Source organism: Chelonoidis abingdonii, chromosome 1 (assembly GCF_003597395.2).
Source record: "Chelonoidis abingdonii isolate Lonesome George chromosome 1, CheloAbing_2.0, whole genome shotgun sequence".
Taxonomy (NCBI): domain Eukaryota; kingdom Metazoa; phylum Chordata; order Testudines; family Testudinidae; genus Chelonoidis; species Chelonoidis abingdonii.
The window spans coordinates 373,007,328-373,021,678 of record NC_133769.1 but is presented as its reverse complement, the minus strand read 5'-3'; the positions used below and the strand labels follow the sequence as shown (position 1 = coordinate 373,021,678).

General features: G+C 69.3%; 1 protein-coding gene across 1 annotated transcript; it reads left to right on the top strand.

Annotated features, from left to right (window-relative positions):
* The first annotated feature begins 394 nt into the window (after positions 1-394).
* On the top strand, positions 395-13,826 carry FHIP1B (FHF complex subunit HOOK interacting protein 1B). The gene is made up of 10 exons (XM_032779812.2): positions 395-710; positions 4,334-4,945; positions 5,931-6,089; positions 6,871-6,957; positions 7,709-7,876; positions 9,155-9,234; positions 9,812-9,978; positions 11,236-12,177; positions 13,175-13,353; positions 13,599-13,826. The coding sequence occupies exons 1-10, from the start codon at positions 573-575 to the stop codon at positions 13,824-13,826; spliced, it is 2,760 nt and encodes a 919-aa protein (XP_032635703.1). The 5' UTR covers positions 395-572.
* Positions 13,827-14,351: the final 525 nt, after the last annotated feature.

Here is a 14,351-nt window from a genome sequence, read left to right as displayed (position 1 = left end):
GGGACTGAGCACTGTGGGTGCCCTCGGCCTCTGGGCAGGTCAGTGGCCAAGGGAGACGTCCGCTCCCCGTACCCCTCTTGGGGGTCATGGACGTGGCTGCCTGGCTCATCTCCTGGAGCCTGCCACAGAAGCGGGTGGGGGGCTGCCATGGGGTGCAAGGAAGCGGTGCAGTCGAGAGGGTGAGTGCCAGGCTGCCAATGCTGGGTGCTGTGTGTGTGGGCACCCCCTGCCCGCAGGCTCTGCTCTGGGTGTGCCCTGCGCTGCTCCTGCCCCGGCAGCACTTGCCTTTCCTGCCGCTCCTTGCACTTTGCCCCTGCTGCGGGCGGGGCGGGGCAGGGCGGGGATCAGTTCCCTACAGGGGGACGAGGTGGGAGTCTCAGCACACGGGGCTCCCTGCCTCATGTCGTCTCTCTCCCTACAGCCTGGTGCCACCCTGGCCGCAGCATGGAGTGCTGGCCCTGTCCTCGCCCGTCGGGCTCCACTGAGCAGCCGTTGCCTCAGCCCGTGGAGCGCCCAGGGGCTGCCTGTGCCCTGTAGCCCCCGCTGGCTGGAGCAGAGCTGTGCCTGTGGGCATGGAGAGGATGAGCTGGCTCAGCAAGCTGCACCCCCGGGCAGCAGGGCACCGAGCCAGCCGTGGCGCCAGCCTGCAGAGCCCCGTAACGGCTGACCCCGAGACCTGCCTCATGGTCTTCAAGAACCACTGGTGCCAGGTGAGGGTGTCCAGTGGCGGGTCTGGGCATGGGGCTGTGCTGGGGGGTGATGCAGGGGGAGGAGGGAGAGCCGAGGGCCCCCAAGAAGGGGGATGCTCCCAGTCGCCGGGGGCGTCTGTGCTGGAAATGTGGCAGTGCCACCGACGCCCAGGACGGGAACCCCCTTCAGTGTGACAGCCCTTCTCGGGGTGGGGGGGAAGCCATAGGCCCCTCCACCTCCTGGGACTGCAGCTCTCTGAGCCTTAGCAGACTGTCTCTGCTGTGGGCCCCCCCAGGGAGTCCCCTCCCTCTGGACCCCTGGGGCCTCCCCTCCCAGAGGGGATAATGCCCCCCCAGGCAGCTCTCAGCCAGCGTAAAACAGGAGGGTTTATTGACCCCAGTCTCCCTGCGTCCAGGGAGGCTCTGCCTGCTCCCCCTCTCCAGCCTAGAGCCCCACATCACTGGCCCCCCCCAGCTCCTCCCTTCCTTTGTACTCCGGCCCAGGTAAACAGGTCACTGGGGCCCTCTCCCTTCCATCCTTTGTTCCCCTCCGGCTGAAACCAGCTGGTAGGTCACCGGGTCCCTCTCTCCTCAGCCCTGTGTCCTCCCACTGGCCAGAACCGGCTGAGGGCCAAGCTGGGGTGGGCCTCTTAGTCTCCAGGTCACCAGTTGTGCTGACCAAGTGCGGCGCCTGCCTCAGTTTCCCTCCGCGGTGGACTGCCGTGCCTGAGGGTAACGAGCAGGCCCGTGGCTACCTGGGGGTCCTGACGGGTGGGAGGCCCATCGGGGCTGTTGGCAGAGCAGCCAGGGAAAAGGTGCAGTAAGAACTGGGACTCCGTCGATGGCCCAGACACCGGGAAGGGGGGGAAGGGGGTCCCAGAGCACCTGGCACAGTGTGGCCAGCCCCGGGAGGGCCTGGCCTGCGTGCCATGGGCTAGTCCCCCCCATCCCCCAATGCTTTGATGGACCCAACACCCCACGAGACCTGCCCTGCTTTGAAACGGCTGGTGGTCCCTGCAGCTCCTGGCTGGGGGAGGGGGTCCCCAGGGTCTGAGCTAGGCCCCACCTGTGAGCACCCCCTGTGACCCCCCCCCAGCGGGCTTAACCCCCAGGGTCCCACACTCCCGCCAGGGCCGGCCACGCGGCCTCACCACCTCTGAGCTGGAGCCTCTGGGCCCAGCTGCCTGCGTCCTGCCCTCCAGCCAGGAGCCTCAGGGCCTCCCGTGCCCATCGCGTCCTGCCGACAGGGCCCTGGGGACCCATGTCCCCGCCGCAGCCCCCCCCACATTGCCCAGCTGGGAACTGGAGCCCCTGCCCCCCCCAGCTGGGCAACGGTGGGGGGGCTCCAGTTCCTAGCTGGGTGTGGAGACCCTGTGGCTCCTGGCGCGCTGTGTGTGTGTGTGTTGGGAGGAGGGGGGAGCGGCTCCCGGCAGGGGAGGGCTGCAGGTCCCAGCTGGACAACGGGGAAGGGAGTGGCAGCAGCTCCTGGCTGGAGGGGGTGGGGGGCTGCAGCGGGGACATGGCTCCCCAGGGCCCGTCGGCGGGATGCGCTGGACATGGGGGGGCCCTGCAGCTCCTGGCTGGGGGTGGGGGGGCTGCGGCAGGGACATAGATTCATAGATTCATAGACTCTAGGGCTGGAAGAGACCTCGAGAGGTCATCGAGTCCAGTCCCCTGCCCTCATGGCAGGACCAAATACTGTCTAGACCATCCCGGATAGACATTTATCTAACCTACTCTTAAATATCTCCAGAGATGGAGATTCAAACCTCCCTAGGCAGTTTATTCCAGTGTTTAACCTATCGCCTGAACAGTTTAGGAACTTTTTCCTAATGTCCAACTAAACTCCCGCTGCGCAGTTTTAAGCCATTGCTTCTTGGTCTATCCTTAGAGGCTAAGGTGGAACAAAGTTTTTCTCTCTCCTCCTTTTAGATAACCTGAAAAACTGCTATCATGTCCCATTCTCAGTATTCATCTTTTTCCAAGCTAAATAAACCCAGATTCTTTCAGCCCTTCCTTCGTAGCTCATGTTCTCAAGACCTTAATCAATTCTGTTGCCTCTTCTCTGGACCGCTCTCCAATTTCTCCACATCTATTCTTGAAATGCGGTGCCAGAACTGGACACAAATACTCCCAGTTGAGGCCTAACCAAGCGCAGAGTAGAGCGGAAGAATTGACATTCTCGTGTCTTGCTCACAACACACACTGGTTAATGGCAGCCCAGCCATGGCTCCCCAGGCCCATACGGCTGGATGCGCTGGGCACGGGGGGGGTTCCTGCGGCATCCTGGCTGGGGGGGGGGGCTGGCAGCGGGGACACGGCTCCGCCAGGGCCCATCGGCAGGATTGCGCTGACATGGGGGGCCACTGCAGCTCCTGGCTGAGGCGGGGGGCTGGCAGTAGGGACACGGCTCCCCAGGGTCCTGTTCGATGCGGCGTTGGCCCATGGGGGGGCCCTGCGCTCCTGGCTGGAGTGGGGGGCCTGCAGGCGGGACATGGTTCCCCAGAGGCCCGTCGATGGGATGCGCTGGGCACGGGGGGCCCTGCGGCTCCTGGCTGGGGGGGGCTGCAGTGGGGACACGGCTCCCCAGGGCCCGTCAGTGGGACGTGCTGGGCACGGGGTGGCCCTGCGGCTCCTGGCTGAGGGGGGGCTGCAGTGGGGACACGGCTCCCCAGGGCCCGTCAGTGGGACGCGCTGGGCATGGGGGGGGGCCTGCAGCTCCTGGCTGGAGGGAGGGCTGCAGGGACACGGCTCCCCAGGGCCCGTCAGCTGGATGTGCTGGGCAGAGCTCAGGGCGGGACGCAGGCGGCTGGGCCCAGAGGCTTCGGCTCGCAGGCAGTGAAGCCGCGTGGTTGGCCCTGGCGGGAGAGGGGACCCTTGGCCCGCTGGGGGGGGGTTCGCAGGGGGTGCTCACCGGTATGGCCTAGCTCAGACCCTGGGATCCAGGACAGATGCCCAGCGAAGTGGCAGGGCCGCCGAGTGCCCTGGCCGGCCATGGCACGCCCTGGGGTCCAGGGTCTGTGCGGGGATTGCTGGGCAGGGCACGGGGTGCTGGGACGCTGGCACAGACCCACAGGATCCCTCTCTGAGGGGACTCCTCTGCTGTCCCCTGTGAGCTCTGGCCTGGAGGAGCCGGGCCCCTGCCACAGGGATCAGTGCCGCTTGCCCAGCTGGGGCAGCGACGTTCTCACAGCGCTGGCGCAGCTGGGTTATCACCCCTGTGTCTTACCCTGCCACGACAACAGACAGACCTTTCCCACCCCAAGAGGGGAAACTGAGGCACACACGGGACTCGTAACGTATTACAACCACCCCCCTTTGTCCCAGAGGCCCCATCTAAAAGCTGAGGGAAGCCGTGGTCACACCGTGCCCGGCCCACCTGAGCATGTCGAACAGACCCGCCTGAGGGGGCCCCCGCCCCTCGCTCAGCGCGGGCCCCTCCCTGTGCCCTGCCCTCCCACTCAGTGTGTGCTGCCCCCCCCTCGCTCAGCGCAGACCGCCCCCCCGGCCCTCTGCTCTGCTCATACAGTGTGTGCTGCACTCCCCTGCGCCCTGCCCCCCACTCAGCGTGTGCTGCCCCCCCTTGCTCAGCGCAGGCCGCCCCCCTGTGTCCCCCTCGCTCAGTGCTGCTGCTGTCTCCCCAGGTGCTGAGGGTCCTGGAGAAGCAGGGCCCCAAGCCGGGTCCGGGCACAGCGGACGACGCGAGCGCCGTGCGGAACAACACCTATCAGATGCTGACCCTGCTGGCAGAGGAGCGGGCGGGCGCTGGGATGGGCGCAGGGCCTATCCTGCAGCTGGTGCTGGCGGAGAACCTGCTCGAGCGCCTCCTGCACTGGCACCTGCAGCGGGATGGCAGCGAGGAGCAACGGGCGGAGCAGCTGAAGCTCTACGAGATGCTGATCAGCCAGAGCCACCAGCCCCTGCTGCGCCACCCTCCCGTGCGGCGCCCGCTGCTGCACCTGCTGAGCCTGTGCGCCGAGCCGGCCTCGCCCGGCCTGCAGACCAGCCTGGTGCTGCTGCTCAACCAGCTCTGCGACTGCGTGGCCAAGGACCCGGCGCTCCTGGAGCTCTTCTTCCACCGGCCCACGGAGCAGGGCCCCGGCGACCTGCTGCTCTTCTCCCTGCTCGTCCCCTTCATCCACCACGAGGGGCCCACCGGGCAGCAGGCCCGTGATGCCCTGCTGCTGCTCCTGGCCATGGCCGCCGGCAACTGCGCCGTGGCCACCTACATCACCGACAGCTCCTACTTCTGCCCGGTACGGGTCCCTCGTGGCCTGGGCGCCCAGGATCCTCCCTGGCTGGGCATGCCAGAGCCAGCAGGAGGGGCCGGCCCCAGGGGCTCCCCCGCATCCGGAGCCAGCGGGACGGGACGGCCCCAGGGCCCCCCCCATCTGGAGCCAGCGGGACGGGACGGCCCCAGGGGCTCTCCCCTGGCCAGAGCCAGAGGGCTGGGTCGGCCCCAGGGGCTGCCAGTGGGACGGGGGCTTATGCACGCTGTGGCTGTGAATCCTGGCAGGGGCGCTCCAGGGGGGCTGGCAGGGCACCTCCTCCAGCCCATCACCGCAGCGTCAGTGCCCCCGGGGTAGCACACGGAGGCCCACGGAGACGTGGCAACTCCTCCCAGGTCGAGGCCTGGCCCCTCAGCCTCCTGCCCAGCTGTGTTCAGTGCGTCCCCCGTCTGGCAGGGTGTGGTGAGCCCGGCCCAGCGTGGGGGACACACAGCGGGGTCCAGCCGAGTGCCCAGCCTGACCCTGAGCTCCCTGCTGGGGCAGAGTGGTGGGATGCCAGTGTTTCCCTGTCCAGATGCTGGCCCTGGCCCTCTCCGTCTGCCTCCCCACGTACTGGGGGTAGCTGGCCCTGGTGTTGCAGGGAGGGAATGGAGGCACTGCAGCTCTGCTTGGTGGGCGTGGGCTGGGGCCATGGGGGAGCTGGCATTGAGCTGCGCTGGGCACTCGGCCCTCCAGCGCCCTGGACCTGCAGCGACAATGCGGAGCTGGTGTCACCCCTGCCTGGGGGGTCCGCACCCCCTTGAGCTCCAGCTGCAGGGGTGCAAGAGGCCCAGACCCCCTGTGAGGAACCAGCAGCTCAGCGACTGTGGGACTTGGGCTGGGCCCTTTGCTGGCCCCTCCCCCGGGCTGCGTGGGCTCTGTGGGGCAGGCAGCGTCTGTCAGGGCAGCACCTGGTGCCCACTGCTGGGGGCTCTCCCTAACCATCAGCCTTTCATCGCTCCTGTGCCCCCAGGTCCTCGCCACGGGCCTCAGTGCCCTCTACTCCTCGCTGCCCCGCAAGATCGAGGTTCGGGCGGACGACTGGCACTGCCTGCGCCGTGAGGACTGGATGGGGGTGCCCGCGCTCGTCCTCTTCATGAACTCGCTGGAGTTCTGCAACGCCGTCATCCAGGTGGGCAGGCCGCAGCCCGCGGGCGCCCGCCTCAGCCCGCCCTGCCCAGCACTGTGCCCGCCTCAGCCAGCCCTGCCCAGCACCGTGCCTGCCCCGAGATCCCCCGTCCTGCCTGGCCGAGGGGCACTGTGCCCGCCTCAGCCCGCCCTGCTCAGCACCGTGCCTGCCCCGAGATCCCCCATCCTGTCCAGCCGAGGGCTTCCCAGCACCGTGTCCGCCTTAGCCAGCCCTGCCCAGCACTGTACCCGCCCCGAGATCCCCCGTTCTATCCAGCGAAGGGGCACCGTGCCCCTCAGCCAGCCCTGCTCAGCACCGTGCCCGCCCCGAGATCCCCCATCCTGTCCAGCCAAGGGCTTCCCAGCCCCGTGTCCGCCCCAACATCCCCTGTCCTGCCCAGCCGAGGGGCACCCTGTCCGCCTCAGCCAGCCCTGTCCAGCACTGTGCCTGCCCCGAGATCTCCCATCCTGCCCGGCTGAGGGGCACTGTGCCCACCTCAGCCAGCCCTGTCCAGCACCGTGCCCGCCCCGAGATCTCCCATCCTGCCTGGCTGAGGGGCACCGTGCCTGCCTCAGCCTGCCCTGCCCAGCACCGTGCCCACCCAGAGATTTCCCATCCTGCCTGGCCGAGGGGCACTGTGCCTGCCTCAGCCCACCCTGCCCAGCACTGTGTAGAGCGGAAGCTGTGGCCCAGATCGCAGCGTCTGGCTGCGCTGGGAGGGACCCAAGCATCCTGCAGTCCCTGCTGTGGCCTGGAGCCCACTCTGAGCTCTGTGCTCCTGCAGGTTGCCCACCCGCTGGTGCAGAAGCAGCTGGTGGATTACGTCCATAACGGCTTCCTGGTGCCTGTGATGGGCCCAGCCCTGCACAAGGTAGGCTCAGAGAAGGGAGGGGAAGCTGCTGGCATGGGTAATGCGCCCCCACTCTCACCTGACCCCTGGTGGGGTTCTGGCCCCCTGGCCTGGCTCAGCTGCTGTGTTGGGGGGAGGGGGTGTCTCTGGTGGCCAAGCCCTGCGGCAGGGGTAGGTGTGGGTCCCCGGCAGCTGAGCCCTTCAGCTCGGGGGGGTCCCCAGTGCCCGAGCCCTGCGGCTGAGTTGGGGGGTCTCCAGTGGCCGAGCCCTGTGGTGCCGGGTAGGTGAGTGTCCCTGGCGGCCAAGCCCTGTGGCTGGGGAGGGGTCCCCAGTGTCCGAGCCCTGCGGTGGGGGGTAGGTGTGTGTCCCCGGGGGCCGAGTCCTGCAGCTCGGGGGGGTTTCCCAGTGGCCGAGCCCTGCGACAGAGAGTGTTTGTATGTCCCTGGTGGCTGAGCCCTGCAGGCTCAGGGGGTTCTCCGGCGGCTGAGCCCTGTGGCTGCGGGGGGGTCCCCAGCGTCCGAGCCCTGCGGTGGGGGGTAGGTGTGTCCCCCCGGCGGCCGAGTCCTGCAGCTCGGGGGAGTTCCCCAGTGGCTGAGCCCTGCGGCTGGGTGAGGGTGTCCCCGGTAGCTGAGCCCTGCAGTTGGGGGTAGGTGTGTGTCCCTGGTGGCCGAACGCTGCAGCTGGTGGGGGGTGTCCCTGGTAGCTGAACGCTGCGGCTCGGGGGGGTCCCCGGTGGCCGAGGGGGGGTCCCAAAAGTGCAGCTGTCCCGCAGACGGCGGTGGAGGAGCTGATGGCCAGCACGGCGTACCTGGAGCTGTTCCTGCGCAGCGTCAGCGACCCGGCCCTGCTCCAAACCTTCCTGCGCTTCATCCTGCTGCACCAGCATGACCACAGCACCATCCTCGACACGCTCGTCGCCCGCATCGCCGCCAACTCCCGGGTACAGGCCCCAGCTCCCCCCAGCTCCCAGGAATGGGCCCCCAGCTCCCGGGGATGGGCCTCAGCTCCCCCCAGCTCCAGGGGACGGGCCCCCAGCTCCCAGAGATGGGCCCCCAGCTCCCGGGTACAGGCCCCAGCTCCCAGGGATGGGTCCCCAGCTCCCCCCAGCTCCTGGGGACGGGCCCCAGCTCCCCCCAGCTCCCGGGGATGGCCCCAGCTCCCCCCAGCTCCTGGGTACAGGCCCCAGCTCCCCCCCAGCTCCCAGGGATGGGCCTCCAGCTCCCGGGGACGGGCCCCCAGCTCCCCCCAGCTCCCGGGGATGGGTCCCAGCTCCCTCCAGTTCCAGGGGATGAGCCCCCACTCCTGGGTACAGGCCCCAGCTTCCCCCAGCTCCCAGGGACGGGCCTTCAGCTCCCCCCAGCTCCCGGGTACAGGCCCCCAGCTCCTGGGCATGGGCCTCTGTCATGCTGTGTGGGGGAGTCAGAGCCCTGCACCCCACATTCCTGCGGTTCACCGGGACTCTCAGCCACCAGTAAAGCAGCAGGTTTATTTAGCCGACAGGAACACAGTCCAGGGCAGGTCTTGCAGGCACAGACAACAGGATCCTCCCCAGTAAGGTCCATCTTGGGGTCCCAGGAACATCACAGCCCCCTTGGGGAGTCAGAGCCCCATCTGTCCTTCCCTCCATTCCCCAGCCAGCTCCTGAAACTCCCTCTCTCCCCCCAGCGTCTCCTCCCCCATCCTCCCAGGCAGAGGTGTCACCTGGCCTCCAACCCCTTCCTGGGTTCTCCCGTTACCTGCTCAGGTATCTTCCCTCAAGGCCAGTCTCCCATCCCCCAGTGCAGATCATCCTCCCAGACCAACACCCCCCACTCAGCATTCACAGGCCACAGTAAGAACAGTCCCAGTTCGTCACAGCCCCCAGCTCCCCCCAGCTCCCGGGGATGGGCCCCTGCCTTCCCTCCAGCTCCTGGGGACAGGGTCCCAGCACCTCTCAGCTCCCAGGTACAGGCTCGCAACTTCCCCCAGCTCCCAGGAATGGGCCCCCAGCTCCCTCCAGCTTCCGGGGATGGGCCCTGCCCTCCTCCCAGCTCCCTGGTTTGGGGTTCCATGGGCCTGTTGCCCCGAGTGCTCAGCTCCCTGGGGGGACATGCCGACGGGCAGGAGCTGGCCATGGTGCTGCCCCGCTGCTAGTGCTGGCAAGCGCCAGGAGCCAGCCTGGTGCACCTAGTGCCCGCCATGCGGCCCAGCCCCCCAACACCTCCCTCTCTCCCCCTAGCTCTGCATGGTGTCTCTGAGTCTCTTCCGCACGTTGCTGAACCTGAACTGCGAGGACGTGATGCTGCAGCTGGTGCTCAGGTGACTCGGCGCGCTGCCTCCTGGCTTCCAGCCGGGCAACGCTCAGTCCCTCGCTTTCCCTGTGTCTGCCGGGGTGGGGCTAGCACGGAGGCTCTCCAGCAGCACCATGGCTGAGGGCTGCCGGGGCGGTGGCTTGGCCCCCTGGGGAGCCCCAGTGCCGTGGCAGGGCCCCGGGTCCCCCTTGCTGTCGCTCTGGCTTCTGTCCCGGCGTGGCGGGGGCAGCCTTCCCCAGAGCCCTTCAGGGTGCGCCTGCCCCTGCCCAGGCCTGGAGCACCCGGGGGCCGGCAGGAGGGGGGAGGAGCTCGGCCCAGGGATGTGCAGCAGGCACAGCCAGCACCCAGCGGTGTGGGGGACCATGGCTGTCTGAGCAGGGGGCCCTGGAGAGCCCCCTGAGCCCCTCCGGGCTGGGGGCATGTCACCCCGGGGCCCTAGAGGGGAAGCATGGAGCACAGCGCCCCCAGCGCCCGCTCCTGGCATGGCTGTGCCCTGGGAGCACCTGGGAACAGCGGGCTGAGGGCGGGGAGCTGGGTCCCTGGTGGGACGGCCTGGTGTGACCGGGCTGCCCCACTGCCCCCAGGTACCTGATCCCCTGCAGCCACGTCATGCTGAGCCAGAGGCGGGCAGTGAAGGACCTGGACATCTACGGCAAGACGGCCGCCAAGTTCCTGTCGCTGATCCCGCGCTGCTGCCGGACTGAGAGTCTGTCCACGCCCGACCAGGAGGAGCATGCCACCTGGGCCAAAGGTGGGCTGGCCCCCGGTGCCCGTGGGCCCTTCCCACGGAGCTGCCTGCCGCTGGGGGAAAGGGGGGCACTGTCACCCAGCAGCTCGGGGCCCTCGGCGTGGTCTCTGGGGCTGCCCAAGCGGTGGCTGTTGGGGCCTGGCACATGGGAGTCAGGCCGGTGGGAGCTGCTATCTTTTCTCACCTGGGGCCATGTGCCCACCCAGGAGAGGGGGGCTGCTCGGGACGCCCAGCCCTGGTGTGGATGCCTGCTGGCTAGCTTAGCGGTGACCCCACGGGCAGGTCTCCATCCCCCGCCCAGAGACTGGGGCGCTGTGGGGCTGGGGCCAGGCCTGCGGTAACGCTCCCTCTCAGCTCTCCCTTCTCAGCCCAGCAGTGACCCCTCGGGCAGGTCTCCATCCCCCCCTGGGGGTGAGGGCCAGGCCTGCGGTAACGCTCCCTCTCGGGTCTCCCTTCTCAGCCCAGCAGTGACCCCACGGGCAGGTCTCCACCCACCCCCGGGGGTGAGGGCCAGGCCTGCGGTAATGCTCCCTCTCGGGTCTCCCTTCTCAGCCCAGCAGTGACCCCACGGGCAGGTCTCCATCCCCCCCCGGGGGCGAGGGCCAGGCCTGCGGTAACGCTCCTTCTCGGGTCTCAGCCCAGCAGTGACCCCATGGGCAGGTCTCCATCCCCCCCCGGGGGTGAGGGCCAGGCCTGCGGTAACGCTCCCTCTCGGGTCTCCCCTGCAGCCCAGCAGTGACCCCACGGGCAGGTCTCCATCCCCCCCGGGGACGAGGGCCAGGCCTGTGGTAACGCTCCCTCTCGACTCTCCCTTCTCAGCCCAGCAGTGACCCCTCGGGCAGGTCTCCATCCCCCCCGGGGACGAGGGCCAGGCCTGCGGTAACGCTCCCTCTCGACTCTCCCCCGCAGCCCAGCAGTGACCCCATGGGCAGGTCTCCATCCCCCCCGGGGACGAGGGTCAGGCCTGCGGTAACGCTCCCTCTCGGGTCTCAGCCCAGCAGTGACCCCACGGGCAGGTCTCCATCCCCCCCGGGGACGAGGGCCAGGCCTGCGGTAACGCTCCCTCTCGACTCTCCCTTCTCAGCCCAGCAGTGACCCCACGGGCAGGTCTCCATCCCCCCTGGGGACGAGGGTCAGGCCTGCGGTAACGCTCCCTCTCGGGTCTCAGCCCAGCAGTGACCCCACGGGCAGGTCTCCATCCCCCCCCCGGGGGCAGGGGCCAGGCCTGCGGTAACGCTCCCTCTTGGCTCTTCCCCGCAGCCCACGGGAGCCCCACCGTGGACACCTCTTCCGTGGTCACGGTGCCTAAGCCCTCCACCCCTTCCCGCCTCGCCTTCTTCATGCGCCAGCAGAGCTGCAGCTCGGAGTCGGGGAGCCCGGCGCCCCGCTCGCCCGGCCTGACCACGCCCAGCGGGAGCCCCTGCCACCGCCCGGCCAGGTGGGAGGAGGTGGCGGAGCTGGATGGGAACTACCTGGAGTACCTGCGGGACGCTCAGCTCAGCGTGGAGCAGTGTGTGCTGGCCTGCCGTGTCTGGTCAGCCCCCTACGACGGGGAACGGCCGAGCCCTGGCCCCCCCGGCCCCACCACCCCACACACTAAGAAGAGGGGCCTGCCAGAGGAGGTGGGCGGGGCACCCGGGACTCCCAGCAGCAATGAGCCCCGCGCCGGCCCCCCCGTGCCCGATGTCGAGGACTCGGCGCCCCTCCTGAACGGGGCCCCCGGGTCGGAGCCGAGCCGGCCGGACAGGCCAGACGGTGATGTGGCAGTGAAGAAGGTGCGCTGGGGTCACCCCTCCGCCGGCTCGGAGCGGGAGCAGAGGGGGCCCAAGACCCAGGTGGAGAATGGCTCTCCCACCACCCTGGCCCCGGCCCTGGCCTGGGAGCAGCCGTCCGTGGACTCCCTGATCGACGAGCTGCTGGCCCAGGTGCCCGGCGAGCCCAACGGCTCTAGCTTGAGCATCGAGAGCTTCTCGCAGGAGCTGCGGGAGCTGGAGGCAGAGCTGCAGAGGGGGGCTGGGCAGTCGCCCGCTGGGCCCCTCTCTCCGGGGGAGCAGGAGGAGGCTGAGGAGAGGTTCTCCGAGCGCCCGGCTCCGCTCACCTCGGGGGGGGCCCCAGTGCATTGCTGGCCGCCGGAGCCCCTGGCCCAGCTTGTCAGCAGCCCCCTGCGTGCTGCGGGGCAGCCGCCCAGCCAGCCCTTCACAGGTGAGTGTGGAGGGGGCAGCATCCCGAGTCCTGGCGCTGGTGCCAGAGCCTGGCTAATGGCCTGCGATGGACCTGTCCCCTCTGGGGCCCAGGGCAGCTCAGGGGGTGGGACATGGGGGCACCCCAGTGGGCAGGCTGGTGCCCGGCAGGGGCTCCTGAGCAGGCAGGCAGGGTCAGGGGGAGGCAGGGAGTGGCTGGTGCCCAGCGGGCGGGGGGAGGCAGGGGCCTGGCGGGCAGGGGGCTGTGGGGTCCTAGTGGGAAGGGTGTCACAGAGTTTGGGGGAGACCAGGCCCTGCACCCCCACTTCCTGCGATTCACCAGGACTCTCAGCCAGCCAGTAAAGCAGCAGGTTTATTTAGCCGGCAGGAACACAGTCCCAGACAGGTCTTGCGGGTACAGACAACAGGACCCCTCAGTCAGGTCCGTCTTGGGGGGGCCCTAGGGAGGCCACAGCCCCGTTGGGCGCCCCTCTCCATTTCCCAGCCAGCTCCAAACTGAAACTCCCCCCAGCTGTCTCCTTTCTGGCCTTTCTCTGCCACCTTCCCAGGCCAATGCTCCGCTCACCGCCCCCCACGATATGCAGAGAAAACGTTAACATTCCCACTTCGTCACACAGAGGGAGGCAAAGGCAGGCGGGGGCCCGGTGGGCAGGGGGTGGCAGGGAGAGGCTGGCACCCAGCGGCAGGGACAGGCTGGCGCCTGGTGGGAAGGGGCCGCAGGGACAGTCTGAGGGCCGGTGGGCAGGGAATGGCAGGAGGCCGGCGCGCAGGGGGTGGCAAGGACAGGCTGGAGCCCGGCAGGCAAGGGACAACAGGGACAGGCTGAGGCCTGGCAGGTAGGGGGTGGCAGGGGCCCGGCGGGCAGGGTGAGGCAGGGACAGGCTGGCACCCAGCAGGCAGGGACAGGCTGGAGCCCGGCGGGCAAGGGGTGACAGAGACAGGCTGAGGCCTGGCGGGCAGGGTGAGGCAGGGGCAGGCTGACGCTGTGCCCCGTGCAGGTCCCTTCGTGGCCGTGCTGCTGGCGAAGCTGGAGAACATGGTGCAGAACTCGCTGTACGTGAACGTGCTGCTGACGGGGCTGGTGGCGCGACTCGCCTGCTACCCACAGCCCCTGCTCCGCTCCTTCCTGCTCAACACCAACATGGTCTTCCAGCCCAGTGTCAAGTCCCTGCTGCAGGTACCGCCCGGGCACGGTCCCTGCCTGCTCATGGGCTCCTGGGGGCCCCGCTGGGCCTCAGCTCAGGGGCAGGGCAGTGATCCGCGGGCGGGAGGTGCCCGCATTGCTGGGGGGTCACAGGTCTTCAGGCTGAGCCAGTGGGGAGCTGCAGGTTCTGGGGTCCCTGTACGCAGCCCCCTGCAGCCCAGCCTGGCGCAAGCCGTGGCTGGGGCCCCTGCCTGGGCACTGAGCCGCCTGCCTTGCAGGTCCTGGGCTCGGTGAAGAACAAGATCGAGAACTTCGCCGCCAGGCAGGACGACTTCCCCGCCCTGCTCTTCAAAGCCCGCAAGTACCTGCTCGCCCGCGGCCAGCTGGACTGGGCCGATGCCCCCAACGCCGCACCGGCCCTGCGCCGCTCCGAGACGTTGGGTAGGGCTGGGGCCCGGGGGGGGGGGGCTGCCACCTGCATCTGGCCTGTTCTGCCCCCGGACTGAACCGGCCCACCACTGTGGGCACAGGGTTCCCTGGTGTCACCATTAGCGTGGCCCGGCTCCCCTGGCCCGACGCCCTCTCCTGGCTCCCTGGGCCCGGCTCCCTCCGCCCGACACCTTCTGCAAGCACCCCCAGCCCGACGCCCTCTCCCGGCTCCCCCGGCTCAGCATCCTCACCCAGCACCCCTGGCCTGGTGCACTCACCCTGCTCCCCTGGCGTGACGCCCTCTCCCGGATCCCCCGGCACAGCTTCCCCGGCCCAGCACCCTCTCCTGGCTCCCCCAGCACAGCTCCCCCGGCCCGACGCCCTCTCCCAGCTCCCCCAGCCTGACGCCCTCTCCCGGCTCCCCCAGCCTGGCTCCCCTGGCCCGACGCCCTCTCCAAGCTCCCCCGGCCCGACACCCTCTCCCGGCTCCCCCGGCCTGGCTCCCCTGGCCCGACGCCCTCTCCAAGCTCCCCCAGCCCGACGCCCTCTCCCGGCTCCCCCGGCCTGGCTCCCCTGGCCCGACGCCCTCTCCAAGCTCCCCC